At 50.2% G+C, this 10985-nt stretch overlaps 1 protein-coding gene across 1 annotated transcript; it reads right to left on the reverse strand.

Annotated features, from left to right (window-relative positions):
- Window positions 1-3195: 3195 nt before the first annotated feature.
- tfap4 (transcription factor AP-4 (activating enhancer binding protein 4)) lies at window positions 3196-10779 on the reverse strand. Its single transcript, XM_086175777.1, has 7 exons — window positions 10347-10779; window positions 6592-6757; window positions 6423-6521; window positions 6174-6344; window positions 5935-6084; window positions 4631-4801; window positions 3196-4519 (listed from the first exon to the last, which is right to left on the reverse strand). Exons 1-7 carry the CDS (start codon window positions 10433-10435, stop codon window positions 4361-4363), a joined length of 1005 nt encoding a protein of 334 aa, XP_086031903.1. The 5' UTR covers window positions 10436-10779; the 3' UTR covers window positions 3196-4360.
- Between the last annotated feature and the right edge of the window lie 206 nt (window positions 10780-10985).

The following is a 10985-nucleotide window of genomic DNA, read 5'->3' on the forward strand; positions in this document are numbered from 1 at the left end:
GTAAGTTCTGGAAAGGAGAGGAATGACAGAATATATGTGTGTGGATGAGAGGAACCCGGCTGGAACGGTGAGGCTACTGGGAGTGGAGATCAAGAAGGTGGAGGATTTCAGCTACTTGGGGTGGACGGTCCAGAGCGTAGGAGAGTGCGGAGAAGAGGTGAAGAAACGGGTTCAAGCAGGTTGGAAAGGGTGGAGGAGGAGGAAAGGTGGAGGAGACGGTGCTGAGATGCTCTACAAACACTGACAGTGACCAAAAGAGCTGGAGGTCGCAGAGATGAAGATGTTTAGGTTCTGTTTTGGAGCGACCAGGATGGAGAGGATCAGGAATGAGTCCATCAGAGGGACGTGTTAGATGTTTTGGAGAGAAGGTCAGAGAAGCCCGACTGAGACGGTTGGTATAGTGAATAGATTGGAGGTCGAGATGAAGACCAAAGAGAAGATTTGTGGACGTCGTGAGAGAAGATATGAAGTTAGTTGGGGTGAGAGAGGAGGATACGGAGATGGAGAAGGTGGATTCTCCATGGGGAAGGGAAACTCCCAGAGGAGAAGATGTTTGCAGATGGTGTGCAGTGAGAGCACGGAGCAGGTGGAGGAACATCTAGAGAGGTGGAGGTCCAACCTGGAGGGGGTTGAAGGTCGGCGGGAGAAAGACAGGAGACGAGGTTGAAGGACAGCGTGGATGCAGAGGTCAGAGGTCAAGTAGAAGACCAGAGCGGAGGTTCATGGCGAGAAGTTTGTCGGCGGGAGACGATCGGCCGCGACGACTCCTGAAGGAGCCACACCGAGAAGCGATTCAGAAGGTCGTGTTTCTTCTGGGGATCAGGAACACACACACTCCGGTGTTTGGCGACATCAAGCCATGTTGTCGCATATCCGCGAGCGCGCAAACGCGATTTGATTCGCCGCGCCTCACGGACGGACTCGCTTAAAACGCCAAAATGTAATTAACGCCGATCAAGGGAACGTGACGGCGCAGCGCTGCCGCCTCGGGTTCCACGGCGAGGACGTAATCATCTCAAGGAGTGTGTGTGTGAAGAAGAGCGAGCTGTGGAAAAGGTTACGTCTGGAACATAAAGTCCCCTAAGTCAACGTAAAATCCCTTACGCTGCCGAATGCCGGGCGGATTACGGCGTTATCGCGCTCGGGCAGGCGGGGAGCGACGGGCGTAATCTCGCGGCTTCTCGAGGGGGGAAAAAAAAAAATAAATCAACATCTCGGCTGTAAATTAATCCGAAAATACGGATGGGGTTTCTCACGCGAACGCGTCGGTCCCGGATGATTGGAGGAGGGCGAACAATACGGCGAGGAAGACGGCGTTAATCCTGTCGCAGCGCGCCGGAGGTGGGAAGTCGGAGAGACGCGGCGCCGGGCCGGAGGGGTACGATCCTTTTTAACGAGATGATTACGGCGAATGTAAATACTTGCATATCGGGGCCGAATAAAGACGTCAGAATTCACGGCGCATTATTCAAACCTTCTGGTTGAGGAAGAAGCCGCCGCTTCCTCGCCTCGCGAGCTCGGGGATGCGAGAAGGTCACGACCTGTGGAAAAACACCACCGCTAGAATTGACTTCACGGCCTCGAGGGTTGAAGCTCCACCGGACCGGAAATCAGGTGGATATTAAAAAAATAAATAAAAAGAATCGTGACCGGTCACATTAACGATGGCAGACTGGTGTTTAGACCGCCGGTCAGTTTTCCCCGCTGCTAGGATACAGAGGAAGCAGACCTGATTAGATGCTTAGCACTGAATCTGGCCCTTCTTTATTTAGCGATGAGCTGGAGCACGGCGGGCGGGGGTCAGTGATGTGCCAACACCAAACGAATCGTCCAAAACTGGAGTCATTTTACCGACTCGCGAGTCGTGTTTCCCCTTCCCCGTAGCTACTGGCAACTAGCTAACTGCAAAAAAATAGATAACCCATGTCACGATTGTATATCTGTGATTCTGCATTTGTCTAAACATTTCAAGTTGGACAAAGAATCACCGTGCTCGCAGCGGCGCCCTCACAAAAAACGAACGACTCAATCGGGAACTCAATGAACGAATCATTCGGCAGCACGCAGTAGCCCTTCCGACTCACAAAATGAATGAATCGCTCGGTGACTCAACAAACGAATCACTCAGTAGTTCAGTGTGACCACCTTACACCAAAAATAGTTGAGTGATTCAGTGATTCAAAGGATTCAAAAATCTGATTCGCTTTGTTGAGTGAGTCGTTTGAACTCCAATCAGACAAAAGAATCGAGTTTCCTGTCACTAGTCGGGAACAGTGCGTCAAACTCACCGCCGTCACGGCTGCCTCTTCTTCCACCAGTTCACGATGGAAAAAGACGTGCGCGCGCGCACACACACACACACACACACACACACACACAGGGAGGCAAACTTGTAAAAAACAAAGTACAAACTTTATTATTCTGTCTTTACAAAGGCACAGGCCTCTTTATCCCCAAAACATTTCTCTTTTAAAAACAACCCAAAAAAAAAAAAACAAAAAAAAAAACAACAACAACAAAACAAAATAGCTTCTCCATGATGGTATGCACTGTCTAACAAAAAGAAAAAGACAGAAAAAGAGGGAGGGCGTAACATGAGACATTTGGAGGAAACAAAGAAAGACAGCGTAAAGTTTTGTTTTTTTTGTCTGTTTTTGTTTTTTTCCAGAAAAGAAAGGAGGCGGCGGCGAACGGGAAAAGGACGCCAGAGGCCTGGACAAGGCGAAGGGACGCCGACAGCCGCCCCTGCCATTTACAAAAAGGAGGAGGCAAACTCCAGTTCAGTAAAGTTAAGTGCTTTGTAATCTTGACCCCCCCGTTCGATGCCGGAAAAAGCGGAAAACTCCAAAACGCGGAGCTGTTTAAAAGCCGCTACTTTAAAAGAGCTCCGACACGACGGCCGGCTCATCCGTGCGTTCGTTTCCCAGAAACGCCGTTCGCAACTCAAACGGGGGGGAAAGGGAGCGATATCGAGGACAACTGATCTCAAAACAACACGTCAACGCGTGAACTATAATGGAATGTTAATGTTTGATTGTAGAATATGATGATAATAGTGCACTAAATGTGGGGGAGTGAACGCGGCGCTCGCCGTTGCGACCCAGACGTCGGCGTTCGGATGCTTCTCCTGCAGGAAGCGGACGACCTGTGCGCTTTTTTAAAAACACCAATCAAGAGCGGGGGTATTTTTTCTTCCCCCCGGGTGGGGAGGTTGTGTTAAGGCCGGCTTAATGGCGCCTCCCCGCCCTCTGTCTGGAGCTCACGCTAAAAAAAAAAAAAAAAGACATTTTAAACAAATAGCGAGTTACATTAGACCAAACAGCTGCGCGTGGTTCCTCCTCGGCGGCGCGATCAAACCACCACCTCAAAAAAAAACAAAAAAAAAAAACCTCCGTTTGACGCCGATGTGAGTGATTGCATGTCAGTTAAGATTCGTGCACGAGCGTGCCTTTCAATCCAAGGCAACAGCGGTGCTGTTTTAGACTGCCAGAGTCTGAAAAGGGGGGGGGGGGGCATCTGAGCCCTGCTGATTTTTTAATGCTGAAAGGGGACACACACATACATACACACACACACACAGGCGGGATTCCCATTTTAGCTTATTTAACAAGCTAGGTGTGTGTGACTGAAAGAAGGGTGGGGTCTCTTTTTTTTTTGTCGTCCGGCTGCGAGAAACATGCCGAGTACACACATGTGTCGTACTCGGAATGTGAAAATAGAAAATAATATAAGCGCATCGGTAAGTGCACCCCCGAATGTCCGCTTTGTGTCGACCGTGAAAAAAAAAATTTAAAATCCCTCTAAAATTCTTTTTTTTTTTGTCTCTTCTTCCGATAAAATCGCTTAAAAACTGCTGGCTGAGGGAGGGGGGGGTTACAGGATTTTTTTTTTTTTTTTTTAGGGGGGTTCACAAGAGTACAGTATTTCCTTCGGGAGCCCGAACTCACAGTGTCTCCCCGAAAAAACATCCCCGGCGGGGATTTAAAAGTCCGAAATGAGCGCGTGCGGCGTCTCCGGTTTGCTAATCGTAAAGGATAAAGCAGAGGTGAATGTATAGTGTATATAAAAGCAATAAGGCCCTCTAATGACCTTTCTAGCGGTAAACGGCAGAGTGTGTGTGTGTGTGTGTGTGTGACGGCGGGCGAGGAGGGCGTCTATGCGTAAACCTATTCTGGCAGAACATGTACAGGTGTGTTTTTCTCTTAAAAAAAAAAAAAAAACGCAAATTAAAAAAAGAAAGAGTGCTTCGGTTTGTCTACGAGCTGCGGTTTCATCCACCGTGTGATACCCTGCTCTGCTTCGGCCTTTTGTATCCGTGTGTGTGTGTGTGTGTGTGTGTGTGTGTGTGGGAGAGATGAGCTCATGGCAGCGAGCAGTCGTCGGGCCCGTCGCTGTTGGAGGCCGTGTCGGAGCCGGCGGCGTCGGAGAGGACGCGAGCGGAGGTGACGATGACGGCCCGGCGTTGCTCCTCCTCGCCGGCGCCGCCTTTCCCCTGCGTGCCCTCGATGTGCTGGATCGCCTGCGGCGGCGGAACAGAGATGAGCCACGACGGCGCCCCCTACTGGTCGGACGCTATACCTTCACCCCCCTCTCCTCTCGGATGTGAAATGAGATTCCGGGACGTTCTTACCTGCACGATGGTGTCCAGGTTCTGTCGGGAGGTGGAGACCGAGTTGATGACCGACGTCGGGCCCATGGTTACTACGGTGACGTGATGCGGCGGCGGCGGGAGCTGGGCGGGTGCCGGGACGATGACGGTGGCGTGGTGCGTGGGCGCGGGCGGGGTGGCGGGGGGCAATACCTGACGGAGACGAGGCATCACACACGCCTTGATGTCGCATCTCGGCACAAAACACACACACACACACGAGCAGCTGCGCAGCTTTTCCAGAGCGCCGTTAATATACTGCTCAAAAAAATAAAGGGAACACTTGAACAACACAATGTAACTCCAAGTCAATCACACTTGTGTGAAATCATAGTGTCCACTCAGGAAGCAACACAGATTCATTTGGACTTGTTTTAAGGACATTACATCAAAGTTGGATCAGCCTGGAGTTTGTTTTTACACTTTAATTTTGAGTGTGATTCCTAATCCAGACCTCCATGGGTTGATACGATTGATTTCCATTGATCATTTTGGTGTGATTTTGTCGTCGGCACATTCAACTGTGTAAAGAGCAAAGTATTTCATAAGAATATTTCATTCATTTAGATCTAGGATGTGGTTTTTAAGTGTTCCCTTTATTTTTTTGAGCAGTGTATATGAAGGTCATCTCTCCTCGGGTTAGACGTGAAATCATCTCGTCGTGGCAACGGAACCATTACATTACATTGCATTTGGCAGACGCTTTTATCCAAAGCGACTTACAATAGAGGACATAAAGGGACTGCAAATACACTTGCAAATACACAGAACAGTAAGCTTGGGTTAGTGAGGGTTTTTTTTTGACAGAGACACACAAACGTACACACACACACACACACACACACACACTGCATAGCCTAACTTGCTGCCAACCTGATCTGGGGCATCAGCGCAGTAAAAAGTCCTGAAAGATAAATGTTTTTACCTGTTTCTTGAAGGTTGAGGGAGATGATGCTAGTCTTGTTGCTTCTGGAAGTTTGTTCCACCACTGAGGTAGTAGAACTGAGAACAGTTTTGCCTGAGATCGCTTAGAGCGAGCAGAAGGTACTGCTCGTAGGTTTACCGAAAAATGATCTTTTAAAATCCAGGAGTTCCTCCGTCGTCTTTTAAAAAGAACCGAAGAATCCTCTGCGACGAGGGGTTAAACATCACACAAGCGATGACGTTCAGGTCCGGTTGCCACGACAAGAAGGTTTGGATGCGACCCGGTTGGCCGAAAACCTCCGTCTCGTGCGCGGAGACCAACATTCTCCGAGCGGGAGTTAAATAGATGCGAGGTTTCCCACCTGCGGGCTGTGGGCCGGCGAGACGTCCCTCTCCGGCTGCTTGTGCTGCTGCAGGTAGACGACGCTCTGGGTCTGGACCTGCTGCTCCTGGACCTGCTGCGCGATGGCCTTCAGCTTCTCCGGGTAAAGCTCGGCGTCCAGGGAGCGCATCTGCGGGCGAGGCCGAGGGGAGGGGGAGGTCAGGTCGCGGGTCCGGAGCGCTCGCCTTAACCCCGGGGGGGGGCCGGGACTCGGCTCACCTGATCCTCCAGCATCATCCTGACCGAGCGCTCCTTCTCCAGCTGCTGCCTCAGCTCGATCATCTCCCTCCGCAGGTCCTCCGTTTTCTCCTCCTCCAGGATGTCGGGCGAGCCGATCCCTTCGTCCTTCTCCTCCGCTCGCCTCCGCTTCGGAGAGGAGCCGCTTAACTCCTGGGGCGGAGAACGGAGGCGCCAACTCAAGACGCCGAGTCGGGTCGGGTTTTCTTTCCCGAGAAGACGCCGCTTTACCTGGATGATCCGTTTGAGCTGACTGTTCTGCTGCAACAGCCGGGTTTTCTCCTGCTCCAGGGTGAAGATGTACTCCGCCGTCTGCTGCAGGATGGCCGCCTGTCGGGGGAACAGAGGCGTTCACTCGAATCCGGAGCTTTTACCGAATCTCTTTTTTCGCGCCGCTCACCTTGCTGAGCTTCTCTCCGTCGCTGTGCGGGATGAGTGTTTTGAGAGACTGGAAGCCGGCGTTGATGCTCTGCATACGTCGGCGCTCATTGCTGTTGGCGATCTCTCTGCGGATCCGCCGCTCCTGGTCCCGCGCCGTCTCCGGGGTCAGAGGAATGTTGGCCAGGCTAAAGCGGAGGGGAGGACGGCGACAGAAGAACTCAATCATGACAGGAGTTCCTCCGTCGTATGATTTCTTTAACCCTCATATTACGCTAAGTGTCAATTTGACCCTTTGATCCAATGGGTCAAATTGACCCTTAGCATAATATGAGGGTTAAAAGGTCACAAAGTATCGTCGGCTAACGTGCTTGGCAGCTCGACACGAATCTGACACTTGATGTCAAAAGCTGGAAAAACGGGTAAAATAAGATCGGGGTCATATCTGGGATATAGAACCGATAAGCCACGTGTTGCCGCACACACACAAACACAAACACACACCTCATGCCCTTCCTTTCACTTTTATGGCATATAATCTCCGCCGCCTTCAGGGGGCTGTTCCATTTTCGGGGAATTAAAGTTGATCAGTCGCCCCCCTCCAAACCTCCCGCTCATAAAGTCGTTGGCTGTTATTCAATTGAGGGGAAATTCTAAGCAAACTTCCTCTGTATCGAGCCGGGCATCTCTGAACCCTCTCCAGCGCCGCTCTTATCTGTACTGACTCAGCTGCCTCAGTACAAACACGGGGAACAATTGCGCAGACACAGATGACAAAAGTTGTTTGTGCGCGCGCATTGCGCCGCCGCGTCCAGCAAACACGTCCCCCTGCCAAAACAGGACCGGCTGGGCCCGGACCTCGCCGCGACACACGGCGCGACCCCCGCACGCCGGGGCGGGGGGGGGGGGGGGGGGGGGGGGGGGGGGGGACGACAGCCTGCACCCCGAGGACTTGCAACGCAGGAGAAAACGATATTATTATTATTATTAAATAAACTTCTAACATCAAAATTTGAGTTACGACGCCCCGACCGTGACTTCTCTTCTTCGACGCACTCGATTATTATTGAGCAGGATATTAAAAGAGGCAAATTTTATTCTGCTATATTACGTAAATCAATCGATAAAGTGCAATCCTATGACTTAAAAGTTCTCTTCTGTTTACTTGAATCACATATAAATATATGGAGTCTGTTGTGACGTCATGTGACACAAGATGGTCACGTGGATTCTTGATAAAATGCCCTTAAAATGTTACGTTTTCTATCCATGAATAAGTGTTTATATAAACACACATGCACACACTTTGGACAGTGATCAGAGAATTGTTACCTTACTATGCATGTGACAATAAACACATATAAGACATATACATATAAGACAAGTTGAGCAGGATATGAAAAGAAACAAGTTTTGTTCTGCTATATTACATAAATCAATCGATAAAGTACAATCCTATGACTTAAAAGTTCTCTTCTATTTACTTGAATCACATATAAATATATGGAAAGTCTGTTGTGACGTCATGTGACACAAGATGGTCACGTGGATTCTCGATAAAATGCCCTTAAAATGCTACGTTTTCTATCAATGATTACATGTTAATAAGTGTTTATATAAACACACATGCACACACTTTGGACAGTGATCAGAGAATTGTTACCTTACTATGCATGTGACACTAAACACACTTTTTGTGTAAGACATATAAGACGACGTCTGCATGCAATGTTTATTAAATCCTTGCACTTTCACACCAAACTAGTTGTTCCTCCTGTTTCCTGCTTTAAGACGTGCGGCGGCTCCGCGTTCCCTGTCGGACGCCGTGTTTTATCCAGTCATTTTGGTTCAGATCGCTTAAAAAGTGCGGCGAGGTTTCAAAAAGGGCCTCGGGAGCGAACGTCGCTGTTGTTCCGGTGGCCAGCAGGGGGCGCTGTGGCCGGATATGATCTGTAAACTTCCTGCACTTTAAGGTTTTTGTTTTTTATTTTCCCTTACCTATATTTGATGTGGAATTATTTTATTATCGGGTAAGCTCTGCCCCCCCTCTATGACCCCTGCTGCAGGATAAGAGGGAAAGGCAATAGAAAAGACTTGGTAGCCTTAACCTTGACATTTTATATTTTATTGTATTTCTTATTCTCCCTCCTTCCTACTATTATCTATTACTGTTATGTTTTTACTTGAAACTCTGGCACAACAATTTCCTTCGGGATAAATAAAGTTGGTCTCATCTCATCTCATCTCAATGAATGAATGCATTAAAATGTAAACACACAAATGAAACCTTAAACTCGTTATTGGCTGAACTGCGTTGATTGTTTTTTTTTTTGTTTGTTTTTTTGCAACTTACCCTGCTCACATCACAATATTTCTTTCCTCCGGTTTAAACATATCGGTTTCAGAAACGGGGTACAAATAATTGTAGGCGGCGCCATGGAGGCGGCTTAACGAATCACATGCGAAATTATAAACATATATAAGAAACACGTACCGCCAGGTGTAATTCACGTTATAAGAGTTTTAAAGTTAGCGTTTTCACTTCTCCCGGATCTCGGGAGTAATTCGGCTTAACAATTGAAATTAATAATTTGCGTAAACCCCGATTTTGAAAGGAAAATCGGGATGGGAAGTGAAGGACTACATTTCCCAGAAGCCCCCGCGTCACAGTGAACCGCAGATCCCTCCGCCTCCCTTCTCTAACAGGACTGCGGACGTATCGACGGGGCCTTCCGCGACACACACACACACACGCACACCCCCTTCTCTTAAACGCCACTTTTAAATCAACCAAACCACGAATTTACCATCATAACCGTGGGAAAACGCAACAATGCGTGTGCGGAAGGGGGAAGGGGGGGGGATCCACGGGATCGCCGTTCGGCCCCGCAGGGTCCGGCAGCCACGCACATTTTCTCTCTCCCCCCCCCCCGCCATTACAACAATGCGGCAGGCAGCATGGCAGCGTGGAGCCGCGGGGGGAAATGTAACCTTCCGCCGCCGTGCGGTGCGGGGGGGAAATATAAATACATGTGTGTGTTAATATATATGTGCGCATGAAAAAACTACCACCGCGTCGAGTGCGGGATTGCGCGGCGTGGGAGTGAGCGGGGTGAGATAAACGCCAGCCCCCCCACCACCATCACTTTTAGCTGGAGCCACAAGCATGGCCGCACTAGCCACAATAACTTGGGATAGCTAGGAGCGAGAACCCCCCCCCCCACACACACACACACACGCACCGCAACCTTTCCGCATAAATTGCGGGATGTGCGTTTTTTTTAATCCTCACACCCCGAGAGAAATCACAAAAACACGCACAAGGAAATAAAAAGAAAAAAAGAGGAAAAATAGTGCGGGGACGCGCTCTGAGCAGCGTGGTGTGTGTGAGTGTGTGTGCAGGGGGAACCACGTGGTTAATGTTTGTTACCGACGAAACGCACGGATTTCACCGGGAAATCTGTGAAATATCACCGTGGGACGGGGGGGGGGGAAGGTACCCCCCTTTTCCAAGCGGGGAGTGTATGTGTGTGTTTGCCCCCCCCCTCCTCAACACACACACACACACACACACACACACACACAAACACACACACTCTCTCTCTCGCCCGTGACAGCACGCATCCGTGGGTTTTCTCCCCGGGTCGTGTACACAATAACATCTCGCGTTGCCTTCCAGAGGAAAAAAAAAAAAAAAAGAAAAAGTCCGAGAGTAAAACAACACACACACACACAAACACAAACACACACGCACGGCGTGCACACGTCGATACACACCTGCAGAGACCCCCGATCACTTCTTTCTCCGTTTTCCTGAAATGTTGCAAGGAGGGCACCTTCTGAGCTGGCACCATGAAATACTCCATGCTCGCCGTCCTCCAGTTTTGCTCGCCCTCCACCCCCAAACCTCCCCCCCCAACCCACCCTAACCCCACCACCACCACCACCACCACCTTCTTCTGCTCCTCAAAAATTGTTTTCCGTGCGTGTGTCCCGGTGGTGGTGGTGGGGGTGTCCCCGGCGGTCCTGCGGTTGTGGCCCCCGGGCGGAGGCGAGGGTCCCTCGGCGGTCCGGAGCGGCTCGCAGTTGTAATGTTACTCGCCTTCCAGCTGATGGGGTTCCCTCGTTGTGTGTGTGTGTGTGTGTGTGTGTGTGTGTGTGGCGCTGCTCCTCTTTTTCACTCCCTCCCCTTCGCTTTCTTCCTCTGCATGGCCGGGAGTGTGCGTGTGCGTGTGCGTGTGTGCGCGCAGCTGATCGGGTGCCTTTCAAGGCGGGAAACAGCTGGTAGGAGTCACACACTACCGAGAAGAAGCCTCCTTCCGCAGAGACGGCGCACTGCATGTAAACAAAGGACTATTTTGGCGCAGGCAGACGCGCACGGAGGCGCGGACGCGCATCTGGGGTTGAGCAAAAATT

This window comes from Fistularia commersonii, chromosome 28, assembly GCF_037954325.1.
Source record: "Fistularia commersonii isolate RoL2024-O1a breed Wild chromosome 28, RoL_Fcom_v1.0, whole genome shotgun sequence".
In the NCBI taxonomy this organism is placed as follows: Eukaryota; Metazoa; Chordata; class Actinopteri; order Syngnathiformes; family Fistulariidae; genus Fistularia; species Fistularia commersonii.